Source organism: Stigmatopora nigra, chromosome 3 (genome assembly GCF_051989575.1).
Source record: "Stigmatopora nigra isolate UIUO_SnigA chromosome 3, RoL_Snig_1.1, whole genome shotgun sequence".
In the NCBI taxonomy this organism is placed as follows: Eukaryota; Metazoa; Chordata; class Actinopteri; order Syngnathiformes; family Syngnathidae; genus Stigmatopora; species Stigmatopora nigra.
Window position 1 is genome coordinate 6,444,459 of NC_135510.1, and position 20,709 is coordinate 6,465,167.

Consider the following 20,709-nt stretch of genomic DNA (forward strand, 5'->3'; position numbering starts at 1 on the left):
AACCTCTAGTGCGGGGGTCGACAACCCTATGTGCTGGAGAAGAAAGATACCTGGAGCTTTTTCAAAAAATGTTTGAAAATGGGGGGGAGAGAAATATATTTTTTGTTTTAATATGGTTTTCGTAGGACATGTGTCAAAGTGGCGGCCCGGGGGCCAAATCTGGCCCACTGTATCATTTTGTGTGGCCCAGGAAAGTAAATAATGAGTGTCGAGTTTCTGTTTTACGGTCAAATTAAAGTGAAGAGTATACATGTATATTACATTTCCTGATTTTCCCCATTTTAAATCAATCATTGTAATTTTGTAATCATTTTTTTTCTGTTTTTAGTTCAAAAATCATGTTGTAAAATCTAAAAATAGATTTAAATAAGCTCAAATAATCATTGTTTTAGATCTATAAAAACTGAATATTCAGGGCTTTTAATCCAGTTCCTTAAATCCATTTATAAAAATAAAAAAAATTAAATATTATATCTTACTATATTATTCTGACACCCTTGGACTAAAACATTTGAAGTGATGACTAATTCTTTGAGTCCTGTTTTAGGGAACCAGTGGGTCAGCCTCCCTCCGGCCAGACGACTTCCATCGGCGTGATACACGATGGCTCGGCTCTGCTGGCCTCTGTCCAACACCTGTTCTCCCATCAGGGGATGCTGTGTTGCCTTGCAAGGTGGCCCCACTGCACTGATCAGCATTTCTCAGTTGGCTCAGTGGAGGGATGAAGTATGGACTTCTCTGCCATGAAATGTAAACTTGAAGCAGGAGGGATGCTTTCCGGGGTAATGAGTGCTCTCATTGTGAAAATATTTTATCATTACCATCTAAAAAAGAGGGAATGCATGTTTGTTTTAAGGGAAATTGATATTCGATCTGCTGGGCCATTGATATACTGGTTCATTGATTTTTACATATTGATATCTTCACTGACTTTACATGCATTTTCCACTGAACTATAAATGTTTCCCCTCTAATGATAGTTTAAACAGACTGTCTATCACGTATCATGTTATGACACATTTATGTGGCTACACTGTTTATTTATTGCATTCAACGTAAGTATTTTGCTGTCTTTTATTTTAACTGTTTTTTGTTTTGGATTTTCGCATTTTAATTGAACTTTTATTTCATGTGTTTATTTCTAGTATTTCTTAACAATGGGTGTATATAGTAGAGGGCCAGTAGAGGGCAATGTATAGCTATAAATTCAGACGTGGTTCAGGTATGTGGGTAGTGATCATTTCAAAAATCAAATTGACTGGTAAAAATTTTATATATCGACTCTTTGGCTGCCATTGACGGGTCTAGACGTCCAATCTATTCTTACTTGGATGGCTGGCCGTCTGCCTTTCCAGCCAATAACTGAAAAGTCTAAAATTCTATAGAAATGATCATACCACTAATAATTAATCATTATATCTATATTGAGGATGATAACGAGACTTTAATTCTTTTTTTTTAGCTTTTGCATGTTAAGCCATCCCTCCCAGTTGTGATGAATTGGACGTCTGTCGTTGTCAATGGCAGCCATTAAGTTAAAAAAGTTTTAATAATTCGTTGCATCATTCTATATTGACAAACTAGTAACTTGTAACAAACTCAAAATGTGATACATAGAATCTTTTCAATGATTTCCCAATATGCAAGGATGCAATTTTTGGACGTGAAGGGGGGTGGACCGTACCAACATGGCAGCCAAACGAGGGGGAGGTTCTGTCTTTGAATCTAGATCAAACCAAAAGTGATGACACGGGCGACCCTCAGTTTGTCTCGAGCCGGTCAAATGGAGGCAGCTGGTTGAATTTTACCAACTTTTCTTCACCATCTCTTACACTTTGTTCTGCTTGGTAGAAAACGTGAGTATATTTTTAAAGGAACATTTCCGCATTTGTTCCCCATTCTGTCCACCTCTAAACTCTTGGTGATGATGCTGTCTCACTCGGGCTGAACATTGTCAATATTGTGCACGTTTGCAGTTTTTTTTTTTTTTTTTTACATTGAAAATGATCGCTGGGTGATGATAATATTCACTTTTAGTTTGATTGTTTGTCTGTTTTATGCATGGCAGGTTCACTCCAAAATAATACTTTACAAATACTTGTTTTAAAATAAGAAATGTCGTGGCGTCAATTGATGTCATTCTATTTATAACCATTATTTTACTTATTTATTTTTAAGATAATTATCATTTCTTCCTAGTGATTTAACATCAATTCAGCACGTTAGTGAACAAATTATTTCCCATCGTAATGTTCTCGATTTCTTGTGCTTTTTTCCACTCCAAAATATTACTAAGTATTTATAATGTGTCACACTGAGGTATTGTAAAATATATGTTAATACGTTTTTTTTAGTTTAAAAACCTATATTAAGAACCACATAAGTTATTTCATTTACCAATGTGTTATAAGTTTTGTCTAAGGGACCTGTTGGATTTTTTTTTTATTATTATTATTATCTACCTTATAAATGTACCCTTTTGTGTCAAATATTCTAAGATACCAACTTGTAAAAATATACCTTGTTTAAATTTTAAATGCAAAAATATTAAGCATTAAAATATAATTACTACATTTGAAAATAAAAAAATATATACATCATTCTATTTCAAACCATTTAACTTCCTGCTTATATTGTACACAAGCCTTTTTTTTTTTGGTTCAAATCTAATCTTTGAATGGCTCTGGCCCATCTGTCATTTAAAAAAACAAAACAAATTGTACCATGAGCCCAAACAATTGCCCAGCCCCATTGTAGCAAGAATATTCCTCTGCCAAGCATTTATTGTTTAATGAACATTTTATATTGATGCCTGCCGTGAAACCATCAGGGTTTGTTTGAAAAATACTTTGCGGCGTGTGTGTGCGCGCACACTGCATTCATGTGCTGCCTCGTAAATAAACATTGCTTGTTGTGAGTCATGATGACAGGGAACGTACTGCATGTTGTGCATTGTGCTTAAAATCCAGATTGTCTTCACGCTAGACAACACACCATCCCAGGGAGTTACTGGAGAAAGAAAGAAAAGAATAAACATGTCAAGGACGTGTGTGCTATGATAGTTAATGTGACCGCTACAGCAAAATTTGAATCATCTTTATTGGCTAAAAGTTCAAACACACCAGGATTTGGCCTCTGGTGATTGCGCCAAGTGTACTGCTTGATCCATTTGAATGAAGGCTTGCAGGGAATGATCACTGCCAGGCCTCCGACTCCAAATGTATGGGATGCCTTTTGATGTCAATGGTAGCCAATAAATTAAAAGTTGTTTGTGTATTCTTACGACCAATCAAAAATTATTGTATATTAAAAGGTCATTACCATAAAAATGTGCTCCGAACTATAAATGATGTCAAAGATTAATGGATATTTACTCGGCTGTTATCACAATATCGTTGACTAGAGGCATTTTTAATGGTTCTGGGATTTCTCTGGAAGGTCATTTGGCATTTAAATAAAGAATGGTCTGGAGGTGTAACAAAACATTGAACAAAATGCGAAACTTTGATCAATTGGGCATCATTTAGGTAGGCTGTAATGTTAATAAGATACTTAATTTCAATGTTTTCAGCAACAAAATTATATAAGTATCCAAATTGCCTTGTATCTTTTATTGGTCTACTCAAAATTTAACTTGTGTAAAATGTGCACATAACATTGTATTAAATTAACTGATCCCCTTGAATCGAATACTGTCTGACGTTGTAATATCAGCAAATATGTTATCATAGTCCAAAGACTTCATATTATATTCTATGGTCAGGAACTTGGTGAAATATCTTGCGTTTATGATTTGTTAAAAAAAAAAAAAAATCAACTGCCATTTTATTTAGACTAGTAGGGTTCATTCATTCGGTCCACTGTTTCATTCCAAATGAATTGGATGTCTACTGCCGTCAAACATGAGAAAAATTCTCTGAGTCAGCAAGGAGAACAAAAGTTTGGTAACAGGAGATTCCTGACTCATAATAAACGTTGTTTATTTTTCTACATCGAAATAGCTTGTTTTTCTATTCAACAGTTTTATTGTAGAATACCGTAGGTTGATGTCTTCGCCAACGGTTACAGCATTAAATTTTGAGATAACCGTTATCTTGAGCGTTGTATTGGGAATTGTACCATGACGCCGTATTTCAATAGTGTGGACATGATGTTTGGTGGGGGGTGCCGTGGGACCGCCCCTCGGTTAGCCAGTTGGCTGTCCGCCGCTATCGATCTGACGTAGGATGAGAAAACTACGGATGAGAGCGTTTCTTGGGGGTCGTAGGTCAGCGCCGGGCACACATTGGAGGGTCCGCTGATGTGTGACATCACTTTGCATTTGTTTGGGCTGTGGGTCAGCAGGCAATCAAGCTGCTCCCGTGGCCACACTGGCCAGATGACGCTTTTGCGGACAAACACACACTTAGCGTGTTTCGTCGCACACGTCGTCGGCGTGCCTGAGCTTGTAACCTGATCCTCTGTCCGAGTTGGAGGATGGACGCTGCTTTCCGGCTGGTCAGACTGAAAAGAGAAAATAGCAGGAACGGTGTGTGTGTGTGTGTGTGTGTGTTTGTTTGCGCTTGTGTGCAGCTGGTATGTGGCCCTGGCTAATAGAGAAAGAGCCTGGGGTTCTTATCTGACCTCTCCTGGGGTAACCTTTCACCCCTATCCAGGACAAGCCCTTTGTGTGTGTCCGCACAACTCCAGTGAGCCCGTGTGTGAGTGTGCACTAAAGTTTTGCATAATTGTCATCTCAGTAGTGGCCAGACCTCAAGGAAGCTTTATAGTTAGAAAGTTGAGGTATATAGATTTATTTTTTTTTTTTTTTTGTGGACAGAGGCGTATGAATGACGGCGACACGTCGATGGAACAATGAAGGTGCCGAGTGTTGAAATGCTAAGGAGCCCGTGTCGGTAACATCCTGAAAGAAAGGGACCTCCAGAGTTTAAAGGGGTCCTAACTATGGGTTTTGTATTTGTGTGCTTGAGTGTGGTGGTGGGAAGGCAGGGACCAAGGGGTCATAAAATGCCACAATAGTGTCTCTCTCCCCAGGGTGAAAAAGAGACAGAAAGGGAAGAAGAGATGGGGAGGTGGGGGTGGGGGGGAATTTAGGGATGAAAGGATCTCCCACTTCCACGTCAGGGAGGGTGGCACCGGGGGGTGGAAAGAGAAAAGATCAAGTACCGTTCCGAAAATGATTCAACTAGCACGTCGGCCTCACGATTCTGGAATCGGGGCTTCGATCCAAAGTGGGTCCTCATTGTGTGGAGTTTGCATGTTCTCTCCGGGCTTTCGTGGGTTTTCTCCGGGTACTTCGGTTTCCTCCCACATCTCAAAAATATGCAGCAGGGTAGGCTGGTCAAACACTCAAAATTGCTCCTAGGTACGAGTGTGTGTGTGTGAATGGTTGTCCATCTTTCTATGCCCTGCGATTGGCTGGATACAATTTCAGGGTGTCTCCTCCCTGCTGGGATAGGCTCCAGCACCCCCGCGACCCCTGTGAGGATATGCAGAACAGAAAAGGAATGAATGAAAGAATGATATAACTTACAACACTTCATCTGTGAGAAACGTGACCATTCAATGCCAGTCACCCCATAATTAGTCACAATATATTACATGTCTGTCACAGTGTCTTTTTCTTTCTTTTTTTTAACACAGTTTCAGCTCCAGAGCCAGTTTGTGGACACTCTCTTGAATATTTCCCCCCAATATTTTCCCGAGCTACTATCGCAAAGTGACAATTTGCGGTGGGGATTGTTATGTTGATTGACTTCATTGGTCCTGATTTTTGCACGGGAGCACATTTAGCCGCTTTCATCTTGTGTCTCCCCATGGTTGTAAACGTCAGTCTGCTCTTTGCCAGAAGGCGTGATTACTTCCTCTGCTTCTTCACGGGCCGTGTTATGACCGGCCTTTTTCTGTCTTCCTCCCCTCTTGTCTTACCACAAAGCCAATGACAGTCTGTATTGTTTGGTTGCATGCGAAAGCGTGGAAGCAGAAGGTGGCTGTCTGTCCACTTGTGTGTTTAACTCCCTTTTATCTTTAGATATTTTTTTTTGTTGAGATCCTAGATTACAAAAAACAACAAAAAATGTTTGCTCGAATCTTTAAGGAGATTTTCAAAGGACAACTATTGCTAAAACCTCTAATTTTCTACACAAAAATTAGATTTTTGATTTGAATAGATTGGCCACTTTTTCTAAAAGAAAAGTTTTGCTTTATTTCTCCAGATATCAAACACACTTATTTTCCTATAGTAATTACTTTGTGTTAAATTCCGTATCTTATCTTTTAGCAGATTACAAAATATATTCTTATCCATAGTCAAAACGTATTATAATGCAATTTGTCTCATTCAATCATTAAAATAGCTTCTACAGTAAACAGTGGTTGTGAATTTGTGCAATGAGCATTTGTTTTCTGTTACAATTGTGGTTCATTTCTTTTGACATTTTTGTGACTGATTAATGCAGGCATCTGCAACACAAGCCATCCAATTCTGGCTTTTTCAAACAGCTCTTTGATTTGATTAGGCTTTATAGTTGTTGCAGATAAAGTGTTCAGTTACTGAATGTTTTGTTCTTGCTGTGAAACAAGTCTCAATTGCGGAGAGACAGACTATTTGTCCTGTTGCAAAGTTCTTTATGTGTCTTTCCTTCGTTTTGTTTTACACGGCTTTTAGTAAGACGTTCTTGGTTTGAGTTGACATGACGCTTGCTAAATGCAGTCACGCTAACATAGGTCGTATGTCACTAAACGGCTAAAGTGGTTTGTTTATATATGTAGCTGACCTATAGGTTGCTTGTGTCAGACGGTCATGTTTGTCTTTGTACGTTTGTGCAAGCACGTGTGCTTTCTCGTGTTCCTAAAGTTAAATGAGGGTCGTGAGCAGAGGGGCAGAGAAGGATTATGTTGGTTTTTCGCATTCACCCTTGTCATTTACCCCGAGGTTGACCCAGTTTTGTCAGCTCTACATTGACATACATCAAGGTAATAACTGTACACAATGGGAATGGAGAGTCAGATTGAGAATGAGGAATCAAATCGAGAATTGAATCGGGGTTTGAATTGGGAATCAAATTGGGATTCAAATCAAGAATCGAATCAGGAATCAAATCGGAATTGAATTGGAATCAAATTCGAATTGAATTGGAATTGGAATCAAATTCGAATTGAATTGGAATTGGAATCAAATTCGAATTGTATTGGAATCGGAATCAAATTCAAGTTGAAATAGAATTGAATCAAAATCAAATTGGAATGAAATCATAGTTGAATTGGAATTGAATCATATTTGAATTGAATCCAAATGGAACTAAATTTGAATTGAACTAGTATTCCCATTATACAAGTATAATGAGATTTAAAGCTTCACCCAAAAGTGCACTAATAACAACAACAAAAACCCTCTCATGGAGAAAGACTTGATTCTGTTTTATTTATGGCATTACAATGCACCAGGGGTATTAAACAAGACACTCTCTGTGCTTGAGTTAGAGCACAGTTTGAGCGAGTGTTTCCTTCATTGAGGCTGTGGTCAACCAGTGAGCGCTGCCACCGAGAGAGAAAACGGAGAAAAACAAAGAGGGAGTAGCGTCTAGGTCAGGGTGTCCTTACTCTGTCAGTGCAGCTGATTTTATGGCATGCCGTCTGGACACATGCCTCCATTAGTAGCTGCTGTTAATGTGGATGGGAAGATGTTGTATCCTGATGTACCAAGCTGTTCTAGTAGTGGATCTACTGAACTTTTGATTTCACTGGCAAGCTGTTAACGGCTGTAGACATCCAATCTATTGTGCTTTTTTTTCCCAGAACACCAATGGGGAACTCATATGCGGGTCAATTGCGGACCACGCGCTTCGAGGAGGTCCTTCACAATTCTATTGAAGCATCGCTAAGGTCTAACATTGTAGTGCCTCGGCCAGTTTTCTCCCAACTGTACCTTGAGGCAGAGCAGCCATTGGCACATAATGGTGAGTTATGATGACACATATAAATTGGGAAATTGCAACAAAAAAAATATGCCTCAACAGGCCGCACAGAAAATGAGGAGGAGGAGGATGAAGATGGCTCTGAATCGAACAGCCCGCCAATACCTTATCAGATGAAACCCCCACCTGAAGGATGCTGCACCACAGACGGTTTGTTTTCATTGATGAAAATGTACCTTTTAACCTATGCATGTACCTATTAATTTCTTTTTTAAATCCCTGCCCTCTAGGCTTCTGTCAGGCAGGCAGGGATCTACGTCTGTCGTCATTGGCGTCAGACACTTTGGAAGTGTCGCCCGGCTTCATGCTGATCGGACTTAAGTCGCCCTCCCTCCCCGATAGCCTGCTCGTGGGCGCCGTAGACCATCGTTTCCTGCCAGATGAACGGGGTCACAATGCCCTGCTCGGTAAGACGGACGATCCGCCCATTGGCCGGGAAGCCGTCTTTACGCCAGCGTGCTTCCCCGCAGGCTTCTCGGGGAGTTGCATGGGCTGTGGAGAAAGGGGATTCCGCTACTTCACGGACTTCGCCAACCATATTAATCTTAAACTCAGCACCCAGCCTAAGAAACAGAAGCACTTAAAGTTCCATCTGTATCGAAACAACCAAGGCGTGCTGGTTAAAGGAGCTCCTATCTGTTGGAGGGGACACGGTAAGATTGCAACTACAAAATCTGGAGTTCTACTCAAATTAATACAGTGAAAGCACTATGAACAGATTGATAACAAAATTCCGTTGGGTTAAATGTGTATGCCGATTTAATTGTAGTACATTTAAGTTGAATCATTTGATATATTTCCCCACTGCATGTACAAGAAAATAGTCATTAAATGTGCTGTTGTTTTTAAAATGACTTAGCCCTTATGGCCGATTCTTTAATGAACCGTATCTGTTTTGTTTCAGATGGCCGAATAAGACAGGTGAGCTCCAGTCTTTCGGAGGCTCGTGCGACAACAGATGAACAATCATTAAGGATGACTTTAATCCAGTCCTCAAGCGCACCTGGCAGCTATGCAGGTTTCACAGCTCATTTGTTTCAGTCACATATTTTCTAGCACTTTTTTTAATGTGACTTTGTTAGACTGTTAGGTGCTGACACATAACAATGCCGTCATTGGACTTCTTGTTGTCTAAATGCAGCTGCCTCTCATGCTAATGGAATTCCTCAAATCTCCGACACGCCAAACCCACTGACAAATGGCATCCATGCGACGTCTTCAACGGCGCAGCCGGTGATAAATCATTCAGGACCGGGAAGACCGTCTGCCACAGGTACTTGCCTACGCATTGACAAAGACCGACGTCAAATCATGTGTCTCTTTTACCCTTCTGCTCCATAATTTCAATGAATTTCTCTCGTATATATTTGCGTCCAATCTGTTTGAAGTGAATGAACGTATGTCCATTCCCGGCACCCTCCCACTTCAAATGGATGGACGTCTTTCACTATCAATGACTGCCAATGAGTTATTATACGTCATGAGAGAAATTCTATTCATTTTGCATCTGACATTTTAAAGTTAGTCTCATATCATGTGTATGTTAGAGTAGCCATTGTGTCTGCTATCATTAACCCCCTGGGTTCCTTCACACCTCTGGAAGGGGATCACAGCCCCCTGTGTTACAACCGCAGCCAGCAGCATTGTGTCGGGGATCGCCCTTTGTCTGACTGATTTCATTTGCCAACACTTGGGGCACTAAAAATTTCCCTCTCGCTTTCTTCTCGCTCCTTCACTCAGTGGCCTCTATAAAACAAGGTTGTAAAATGCTCTCTTCTTTTTTCCCATTTTCTCACTGAATGAAAAAGCTTCCTTCCTGCCGATGTTGTTTTTTCTTGCTTCCTCTAACAAGTGGCACTTTTTTCATCACTGCATTTTAACAGAAGGGTTAAGTAGCAAAGGAAGAGAGAGGTTCATACATAAAATACAACTGCATCTGCATGGGCTCAAACTAAAACAATTTAATTGAATGGATGCTGTCAACTAATGAACCCAGATAATAATATCTAAATTCAGGAATTGCAGGACATTGTATGTCCCACTATTTAAATTTTAAATAATCTACCTTCGAAATATACTAATATATACTTTTCTTTCTCTATTTACGTAAAAGTGTCTCCCACTCATGAGGCATAAATGGTAGCGTAAGAATTAGCCTGCTCCTCCTGGAAAAAAGCTAACATTAATGCAGTTTTGCAACTTTTTTACTATGACTGTCAAATATTGTAATTATAAAATTAAATTGATCATTAAAATCAGCTAATAAAGCCTTGATAATATTAAAAATATCATATTTTGTCCCCCAGGGTCACAAACAAATGCCGGTCCCCCCAAAAAGAGGCACAAGGGTTGGTCCCCTGAATCATCTTCATCAATCTTTCCATCATCAACCATTACTCCAATTGGCGCCAGATTAGGTAAGGATTTTTTTGTTTTAATGAAGAAAGAGATGTAGACATATTTGTGCTCTCCTACATTCAGAGCCATCTGCCACAGTGAGTAGCTCACAAAAGTCCTCAAGCACAGTTTCCTCCTCTGAGATGTCTGTAGCCGTGCCTGATCAGCTGTCACACACTTGTGGATTACAGCCTGTCATCTTCAAAGGTCAAATATATTGATGCCAATGGAAATCAATGATTTTTTTTTTTTGGCTAAAACAAAGCTCTCCTGGGAACAGGTCATGGGCCTCTCCCTCAGTTCACCGGCAATTTTAGTGAAGTTCTCATCAGCTCTCTACTCCAGAGTTGCTATTTGAGCTCTCAGACCCTCCCCAGAATATACCAACACTACGGACCCTCTTCTATTCAGCCACTGTCGACTGAGATGCAGATTCTTCTCACTGTCTACTATCTTGTTCAACTAGGTGAGTGTCGCATGCGGTAAATGTAACAGAACATACAAATTAATGTATTATTCACTATGCCATTTGCAGTTACCAGATGGCAAGCAGGCATTTTACTAGTGTAAGTAAAGTAATTGATTGGTTAACGGCGGTAGAGGTCCAATCCATTTTGACTGGGACAGCTGTTATAGATCATTCTCTGCCAGCCTATTCCATATGAAATGGATTGGGGGTCTATCACTGTCAATGGTACAGTATTTGCTTATTCAAAATGGAAATAGAAAAATTTGAGTCTTTGCTTTTATTCCATTTTTAAATTAAAAAAATAAAAATATGTATAAAAGAGGATTTTTTATGTTTTTTCCTTTGTTAATATCAGTTTTTTTTAAGAAAGAAAGGGAAAAATTATAACAAATAAATGATGTTGTCTTATTTCTTCCCAACATTTTCAAGGCCCAGAGCAGGTGCCCCTGATTGAGGATTTGGAACAGATATTCATGAGATCGTGGAGGGAGTCCCACCTCAGTGAAATCAGACAGAATCAACAAACCCAAACGCAAGCCTCCCAAGGAAGGCACTACGGAATTGAGGTCATTTCTCATATTATATTATTTGTGGAAAAGTCTCATTAAATGGTGTGATAAATCTTCCTTTTTTTGGGGTTTCCAGTCACCGCCAAGCCTTCCCGTACTCCCTCAGCATCTTGGATTGGCACCACAGCAGCCTCTGACACCCAGCCAGCTTCCTTGGCTCGCCCAGCTGGCCGCGTCTTCCTGCGGAGAGGGTGTAGTGGTGTTGGGGGAGCAATTGGACTCTTTGGCTCAAGGCCTTCAGCAGATGTTTAGCAAGTTGATGGAGGGAAAGTTCGAAAACACCAACTACATTGTCGTCATTGTGACTGCGTCCGGCCAGGAAACACAATCTTGCGTGGTGGTCACAGGTTTGTGTCATTATTGGATTTTGTAAGAAATAAAAATTGGTATTAACCCTTTATAGTTTTTTTTTTAATAATCCGAAATAAAAAGCTGCTCTATAAAAAAATAAAAAAGACTAACTTGTATTTTTGTGTTTTGGGATACAGGTAAACACCAGTGTCGATCCTTAGCCGAGAATATGTTCTCCCCCAATGAGGGTTTGAGAGAAATCAACCAACAGCTTTCCTCTGGTGAAGCCCAGGAACTCATCCAATTCTGCAGTTCCCTTGGACAAGGTGTGTATGACTCTCTTTCTTGGAAGCCCTTAGTCTCTGCTGTGTTTCCATTACGTACGCTCTGTTGGGTTAGCATTTGTCCAACAAAGTCGATGAGCCATGTTAAACATCAAGAAATAATTTTCTAAATTACAGATGGCGATATGGATTGCCTACTGGACAACGCCACCTTGGACAGCAACGAGCTATCTCCCTTATCCAGCACTCCGGAATCCACTGAAGAAAAGAGTGTGAAAAACCCGCCAAGCCCGAAAGACTCACACAGTCCTAAAGAAAGAGTTTTGACTCCGAAAGAAATGTGTTCAGGTGACACAAATGGACACATGACTCACTTCTTAAACTCTTTTATGAATTGACTTACCATATGAACGTCTTTGTGCGTACATGTAGAGTACTCGGTGGAGTGGCGCGATATCAGGCCCATCCAGTTGGCAGTAGCCCGAAAACTGCTGTCTCATGTTTTTGCCATAGCGGACTCCAGCACACAGAACCTGGACCTTGTGTCCTTTGACAGGGTCAGCTTCCTTATCCTGGTCCCTCCCTCTGAAGTCACATTTCAACAGACTGTACTCCACCTGTGGAGCTCTGGTTTGTCTCTACATATTATGGTCTACTACATACTATCTTCCATAGACTTTTTGTGTTTCTGTGTCGCCATTTTGTTGACTTAAACTTTGGATTTTAGGTGTTCTTCAGGAACTCGGAAATGTGGAACAAGATTGTGTGTCTAAAAGGGAAGCGGAGCGCTACGTTGTCAAGATGGATCAAGGCGCTCAAGTGCGAGTCAACGGCCTTATTCAGGAAGCACATAGCAACTCGTACACACTTTACATCCTGGTCCATGACCATGCCCACTGGGACATAAGCAGGTCTGTGTGGTGGACGAGTCCAAAATTAAAACAACATGGGACATTTTTTTTATTTATTTTGGATGTCTCTAATTCTGGAATGATTCAGATCTTTTTATGCCAATGTTCAATGACATTAACCATGACCTCTGTTTGCTTTTCAGTGCCTCGTACTGTAGCACAGACTCTGATTTGGGTCTGGTGGACCAGCTACTGAATTCCAGACAAGTCAGAGATGCTCCAAACATCCTGATCCTCCACGTTACATCTTTCCCATTTGCTTTGCAGACACAATACACACGCATCAGCCCTTACAATGAGATCCACTGGCCCTCTTCTTTTAGCAATGTAATATTTCCTTTCTTGTCAGCAAATAAAACAAACAGCACATACGACAGAATTATGTATATTGTCATTTTTTGTGTGTTTCTAGGATGTGGACCTGTATCATGAGCGAACACGCTATTTTGGCGTGCCGGAGCTTTTAGAGTCGACACGATCTGGAAGCAGCCTGCCTCTGATGCGATGCGATTCATCTTTTGAAAGCATGGCATCTTCACTGGAGGAAAGGTATACAGCATTAATGAATGACAGCCAATGAGTGAACATATAAACCAGGTAGTATAACGCATTCCTCTCTTTCCTTCAGGTTTCCAAAACTGCACAGCGCCGTAATCCGAACCACGATTCTGATCCACCACTACTGCACAGCACTGATGGCAGTTTCTGGAAGAATCGGAGGCTCCCACAATCTTCACAAGCATACGTCTGTGGAGACTCTTGCCATCGTACAGGCGCTGCTTAGTGCCGCCCAGCAATGCCCCGCCCACCACGGTCACATGATTTTACTGCGCATCCCCTCGCTGGCGCTGGCGGCCTGGGCACATCGCCGGCTGTCCCGAGTGAGGAGACAGCTGGGACTGGAAGAGAGATTTGAGATCATACTGGGAAATCCCAGCCAGCCGCTGAATATTGGACACAGCTTTATTGATCAGATTAAGGTATGTAAAAGGGGTGAATCAATAAATCTGTTACTTTTTAAATGGTCCTTTCAAAAGTTCCTGGAAATAGCAACTTTTATTTGCAAAGTTTCTGTCGTAGTCTCTAAACGTTCTTCCTGAGTTTTCCTATCTTTTTTTTCTATACTTGTTTCATGTAGCTGTGGCTGAAAATTCAAGAAGCTGATTGGATACCTCGTACCTATCTGGAGCTCGAGGCGCTTCCCTGCATTCTGATCTTATCTGGAGCTGAACCTCAAGGGGAATCACTTCCTAGGTGGGCACAATATATTTAATATATTCATTTATATTCATATTTAATTCATCTTTTTAATACTTAGAAATATTTTTTTGTTAAAAGAGAGACCCACACATATGTTGCCATGGGTAACCAAAAATATAATCAATAAAAAAAAAAATGGATACCAAACTGAATGAATGCATTTTTTTATGCTTAAATTGTGGCCCCCTCTGACCCATCATGAAATTAGCGATTCACACCCCTGGTACGTGCCGATTTTGTTCCCACAGGTCACTGAAATATTGTGACCTTCGAGTCATAAGCTGTTCCTATCTGCAACGTACCACCATCGAGCAAGAATTGGGACTGGCGGCGTACCTGCTGAAGGCGGAGTCTCGTTCGCCGCCCAACCCGGGGCCGGCGAGCGACGTGCTTGAGAGTGACGCGGAAAAACTCAGCAGCACCGACAATGAAGAAGAGGAGAGCCAGGAAAATGGTATTCACTGACTGTTATTAAATTATTCATTGCAAATAATGGTGATAGACATTCAATCCAGTTCAACCTACTAGTTGAAATGGACTGGACGTCTATTGCTGACAGTGGTGGTAAAAAGTGTTTAATAAAATAAGAACATTTTCATCCCTTTTCAGAAAGTTCCCCTGCCTCCTCCAACCAGCCACTCCAGTCCAGCCCAGATGTTGGAACATCGGACCCGTTCCCTACTCAGAGCAGCTCATCTGCATCTCCGAATGCCCCAAAGAGCACATTGGACGTCACCCCGTCGTCTTCACAGGCTCAACCCGCTCCCCAAAGCTCTTCTCAATCCTTTCTATACCTTCAAACCTCACTTCATCACCCAAGTCAGTCTCTAGCCCAGACTTATTCCCTAGTCCACCCAATTTTCCAACCACAGATGTCTCTAGCGCCGACAATCTCCCAACCTTACTTCCAAACGCTCCCGCTGGCGCACATCACCCAGCCGCCGCCGCAACCTCCGGCTCGGCCTCGCCGTCACCCTTCCAAATCCACGTCCTCTAGCTCTTCCTCACCGCGAGCCTCCTCACCACATTTGACATGCTCATGGGCGAGGGGAGTGAGCCGGCCACCTTCAGTGCTTCTCCCTCGCGCGCTTTACGACATCATCACCGCCAATGACGGCAGTGGTCTGCCGCGGTGTACCTCTTTCCTGCCGCATATGTCTGTGGCGTGGGCCAGTAGTTTCAGGTATGATTAAAGGAAATTCACTTTTTTCATGGTTTGGTTAGTGTTCTATGTTGATACTAAAAATGCTGCCCACCTGTGTATTAGAAATACCAGTTGGATTGCATAATGTGTCCACTACTATTTTTCATAACATTTCAGAAGGCTTAACTCAATGGTTGCCATTGACAAAAAAATGTTTTAATTCATCTTAATCTGTTTTAATTCACCTGTCTGCTGGAAAATGATAATAATAAGATAAATTGTTTTTGAAATGACCAAAATATTCATATGCAACCATTTTGTGGCAGTCTCTACCAGGCAAACTGGATCAGTCTTTTTTTTTAATCAATTTTCTACTACTTATACATGATTTAGAATGAGTTAAAACCTGACCACTGTGGGTGAAATTTGTAAAAACAAAAAAAAAGGCAAATCCATGAATGACCATCTTTGCAGGCCTTTGCTGAGTAAGATGATGACATGCACAGAACAGTCACTCTACTACCGCCAATGGACGGTCCCACGAGCATACCACATGGACAGCAACAATCGCACTGAAGGGCGCAGCGACAACTTTCACCCCCGCAGGCTTCTCCTCAGCGGACCTCCACAGGTCATTTTAAGTCTATGACCTACATAAGACTATGTATAGTCTTTTTAAATCACCATTCTATTGCCAGGTGGGCAAGACGGGCGCATATCTGCATTTCCTGGGTATATTATCCCGGATGCTGATCAGGCTGATGGAGGTGGATATCTACAATGAAGATGAAATCAACTTCAGTGCGTATATTTTCAAATTCAGAGACATACTCTACTGGCTTGTGTTGAAGTGGTCTGCATGGCTTGTTTATTCTTAGACATCCAAGAAGATGAGGTTAAATACAAGCCATCCAACGCCACCTGGCCCGACCCTGATGTTATGAAGACTTTACCCTTTGACTACACGGTCCATGACCCCAAATATGACGACATCAGTTTAGTGTACTGGCCGGGATATAAACCGAATCCTGACGGTAGGCTGACACATTTCCAACAAATAGTTGAAAATGAGACATGCAGTCCAAAAAAATACTCCTCAAAAATGATTCTACTGTGTATTTCGCGATGGTCTTTTTAAACTATGTACTGTTTATTTTCTACTTTTCAAGGCACCCCTGCGCATCAGGAAGATGTGTGCCTCAGGAGACACACCACTAGGATTAAACTGTCAAAATATGCCGCCTTTAACACTTATCACCATTGTGAACAGTGTCATCTCTACTTGGGCTTCAACCCCAGATACCAGGTCAACAAAGCAAATACAATTTTTTTTTTAAATGATAATAATGAATACCAAAACAGCAATTTTCCAACGTGTTTCTTTCTCTGAAATTCCAATCTAGATGTACGAGTCTACACTTCACGCCTTCACTTTTACTCACCTGTTGCTCGGTGAAGAGATCCAGCTCTATTTCATCATCCCCAAGTCCAAAGAGCACTACTTTAGCTTTAACCAACCTGGAGGCCAACTAGAGGGTATGCGGCTGCCTCTTGCCACCGACCAGGTGAGTCAATGATACAGTTTAAGAAAATCACGTTGAAAATGAGACATTTTGATCCCAATATCATGTGCTTAATTTTTTCATCAGAGCCCAGACTGCATCAAGAGTCCTATCTTCACTCCCACCACGGGGCGCCATGAGCACGGTCTATTCAACTTGTACCACGCCATGGATGGAGCCTCCCATCTTCATATCCTGGTGGTCAAAGAGTACGAAATGGCAGTCTACAAAAAGTACTGGCCCAATCACATTCTGCTGGTGCTGCCTCCTGTCTTCAATGGAGCGGGGATAGGTGTTAATGCTATTTTCACTCACATTCATACAAATGTTTCTTATGGTGTAAGGACCTGTATTATTAAAAGCTGGTTGTTTTTTGCAGGAGCTGCCCACTTTCTGATTAAAGAGCTCTCGTACCACAATCTGGAGCTGGAGCGAAGCCGTCGGCAGGAGGGCGGCAGCGGCCCCAGTGGCGACGTTTGGCCCTTCATTATTCTGGCGGACGACTCATGCGTGATGTGGAACGTGATTGACTTCGACGCACGCAAGTACATGCTCCAGTATTTTGTATACTTTTTCATGAATAAAGTCAAATGCAGTTGCCCTTAGTGTTGATCAAAAGATGAGAGGTTTCATTATTTAAAAAAAAAACACTTTAGCATCATGAACTCTATTGCACTTTTATTTGAACATGGGCTTCATTTTTCATTCAGTTCAAATATATTCTAGTTAAATAAAGCTTTTATCTAAGCAGTTTTAAGCAAATTTTGAAAACTATATTTTTAAAAAATGTGAATCGTAGAAAATATGTAGTACCACTGGATTTAAAGTTGTTGTTTTTTTAAAATGCACTTAAATCTAGTGTTTTTTATAAGGTGTCAGATCACCTTAATATAACTATCTTATAGCTTAGATGTGATGTGGTTAATCATATTTTGTTCTAAATGTTGTAAATTGCATTTTGACCACTAGGAGGAAGCAATAACCTATTTTTCTTTCGAACATTTTTGTTTTAATGCTAAATCTTTTTTAAAACAGGTTGTTTAAAGCTCAAAGTGCATTTGTATTGCAAGGACATTCAAGCCAACATCACGTTACATTATTTGCTCTGTGTTTGATTAGCAGTTCTGCGAAACTGTAGTTCACAACCTTGAGTTTAAAACTGCCATTTTCTTTGTAGAAATTGATCAAAATTGCTTATCATTTTTTTTGTTTCGCTGCCTTTAGTGGTCCAGTGGAACACAACGCATCATTGAAACATGTGCTGCAGCACATGGAAAGCTGTCCAGACCTGACCCACTACGGCCTATGTGGGATCAGAAAGTGGAGCGGTCGAGTACTCACCGGTCAGCATTACTTCGTACGAATAAAAGAGACTAGTTGATTGCTACTTAAAATACTTTTGTCACTGTACTTCTATGCTCTTGTTACGTTCTTAAATATATTTACTGAAATTAAAGGTCTGATTTTGTTTGCTTAACATCAACCTCAAAATGTATTTTAAAACAAATCTCACACCAAATATAGATGAAGTTCTCTTTGCATTCAGATCCTAAGGAGAGCGAGCCTTTCTCTAGAGGTCACCTCCACGACTTCCTCCTTCTCAACGTGGATCGGAGTCAGAACATCCAATACGACCAGAACCGCTTCACTTGCCACGACGTCGACTTCACCTTGCGACTGCACAGCGCCGGCCTGCTCGTCTGCCGTTTTAACAACTTCAGCGTGATGAAGAAACAGATTGCCATTGGAGGATACCGGACGTTTATCATCAAGACAAAGGTAACATAAAACAAGCTGAATTTTATTTTCCGCACCATTGAATTCCCTTTTTTTTTGGATGTTAATGTGAGGCAAAAACTCCACAGATGACGGACGTTCCCACCTCAGTGGGACCCTCTCAGTATGTCTGCGCCCCCGACAGCAAGCACCTTTTCTTGGCTACGCCGGCTCAACTTCTCCTAGAAAAATATCTCCAACACACCAGCCACAAACTTTTTCCTCACAGCACCAAAAACTACGAACATCCTGTCCTGTCTGTCGACTGTTACATCAATCTCGGCCCTGAGGTAAACAAACAACACGACTGTTTTGTTTTCAGTTGTTGTTGTTTTGATTAATGTTTTAAATTAACCTTTTTTTAAATCTAATATGGCTGGCACACTAGAAATTAGCCTATAAATTAAAAAAATGACATTGGAATGCATTTTCAATTTTTTTCCGGTCAGTATTTACTTTTTATTTTGTTTATTTGTATTAATTGGAGTTCATTTGCAGCTCCCCAGTCAACAAGGATAGGATGTTGAGTCATCAACGGCAATAAGGAGTTTTTAAATGAGGGCCCAAATTAAGGATAAGCTGCTTTTGTCTAAAACTACATCCAAAAAGTGTTTTTTTGACCTTAGAATCACCTTGCAGGTGACCGTGTGTTTTGTGAGTTCAAGACCTCACTCCGTCAACATCTGCACCACAGGCCTGCTCTTCAGCGGCCTTCTGCTCTGTTTCGCCGATGCCTTCGTGACCCCCAGCTTCCTCAAAAAGTTCAGCTTCCTCAAAGGTGAGCGCGACTCGAGCCATTTAAAAGGCGCCTTGCTAACAAAACACTGGCTCGCTGGTCTCTGCCTCTTTAGGCGCGACTCTGTGCGTTATTAGCGCAGATCGCAGCGCTTTAAGGCAGACGGTCGGCAGGCTGGAGCTGGAAGAGGAATGGCGCTTCCGACTTAGCGACGAATTCCAGACGGCCAATGCCAAGGAAGATCGACCCCTCTTCTTTCTGACGGGAAAACACATATGATCTGGGAGTCAGGTTTAGTAATACATGAAAGGGGTTTGTATCAAAGGTGATGCTGTGACCCAAAAAAAAAGAATGCGAAAAGAGCAAAATCATGAATGTGACAAAGTGCTTCACTTCTTCTTGTGCACTTTCCTAGGAAATGTGTGAGAAAAAAATACAGGTACAAGTTTGTGCAATGTCTCGATGGAATATTCTGCAGCCTCGTTTTATGCAGATTAAAAAGCCATCACAATCATTCATTGTATGAGGGTAGCCGATTTTTGGCATCTTTTTTCCCATTAGGTACTTTTGTGTACATGTATTTGCATGTTAATTATTTTCAGTACTTATTTACTGCATGTGTTATCGTTCTGTCGGGTTGTAGACTCTGTGGCCTCCATTTAAGTTTTTTTCTATTGTTGTTGTTTTTTATACTGTAAATGGCATGTTACAATGTACAGTTTTTAATACTTTAAATTCTATAAATGTACAGATAAGTTGAACATGCTTCTTTGCAGTCTTTCAATATTTTCTTCAAAGTATGGCTCAATCATATAGATATAATGATACATACCATACTGTTGTTGGGTGTGGATTTGTGTGTGCTTTTATGTGATACTGTAAATGGGAAATGGTATGTGACATTAGAAGGGTCTTCCAGCTTTCTCAAGTTACCTTCTAGTCATCCATTGCCAGAATGTGCTTAGAGGTAAATTTAGACTCAACACTGACTGCAAGTCTTAAATATAAATAATGAGGCATCAGCGCACTTGTAAGAAGGAATTCTAGGAAATTCTAAGATTCAATCCGACCTTGTTTATTATAGCATACCTTTAAACACAGTTTATATATAGTGCACTATTAGTACCATATTTTTGTTTCTTAAAAATACCCCAATATTAAACATACATATAATAGTGACAATATATGTGTATATGTATATACTCTATATACCTCCCCTAGTCCAAATGGATTGTGCATCTATTTGCTGTCAATGGCAATACCCCACAAAGAGTTAAAATCTACAAACTAGCGTCCTGATTTACTAACGTCCTGTGTTTATGACCCTGCTGCCG

The 20,709-nt window shown here is 40.9% G+C and overlaps 2 protein-coding genes across 2 annotated transcripts in view; both read left to right on the forward strand.

Moving 5' to 3' along the window:
- Positions 1–2,927, forward strand: part of spata17 (spermatogenesis associated 17) — a 57,212-nt gene extending 54,285 nt beyond the window's left edge. Inside the window, exon 10 of the mRNA XM_077712824.1 lies at positions 548–2,927. The gene's annotated coding sequence lies outside the window, so the exon portion shown is untranslated. The remainder of the gene's footprint in view (positions 1–547) is intronic.
- On the forward strand, positions 1,760–20,136 carry greb1 (growth regulating estrogen receptor binding 1). Its single transcript, XM_077712821.1, has 34 exons — positions 1,760–1,856; positions 7,798–7,958; positions 8,019–8,126; positions 8,207–8,383; positions 8,447–8,629; positions 8,881–8,994; positions 9,118–9,249; positions 10,283–10,393; positions 10,458–10,580; positions 10,654–10,839; positions 11,272–11,408; positions 11,488–11,758; positions 11,900–12,028; positions 12,164–12,334; positions 12,419–12,616; positions 12,714–12,897; positions 13,041–13,224; positions 13,310–13,446; positions 13,526–13,877; positions 14,036–14,151; positions 14,406–14,611; positions 14,767–15,340; positions 15,776–15,932; positions 16,000–16,102; positions 16,180–16,335; positions 16,471–16,607; positions 16,705–16,866; positions 16,951–17,155; positions 17,243–17,408; positions 18,088–18,206; positions 18,410–18,642; positions 18,729–18,929; positions 19,279–19,417; positions 19,491–20,136. Exons 2-34 carry the CDS (start codon positions 7,805–7,807, stop codon positions 19,652–19,654), a joined length of 5,889 nt encoding a protein of 1,962 aa, XP_077568947.1. The 5' UTR covers positions 1,760–1,856; positions 7,798–7,804; the 3' UTR covers positions 19,655–20,136.
- Positions 20,137–20,709: the final 573 nt, after the last annotated feature.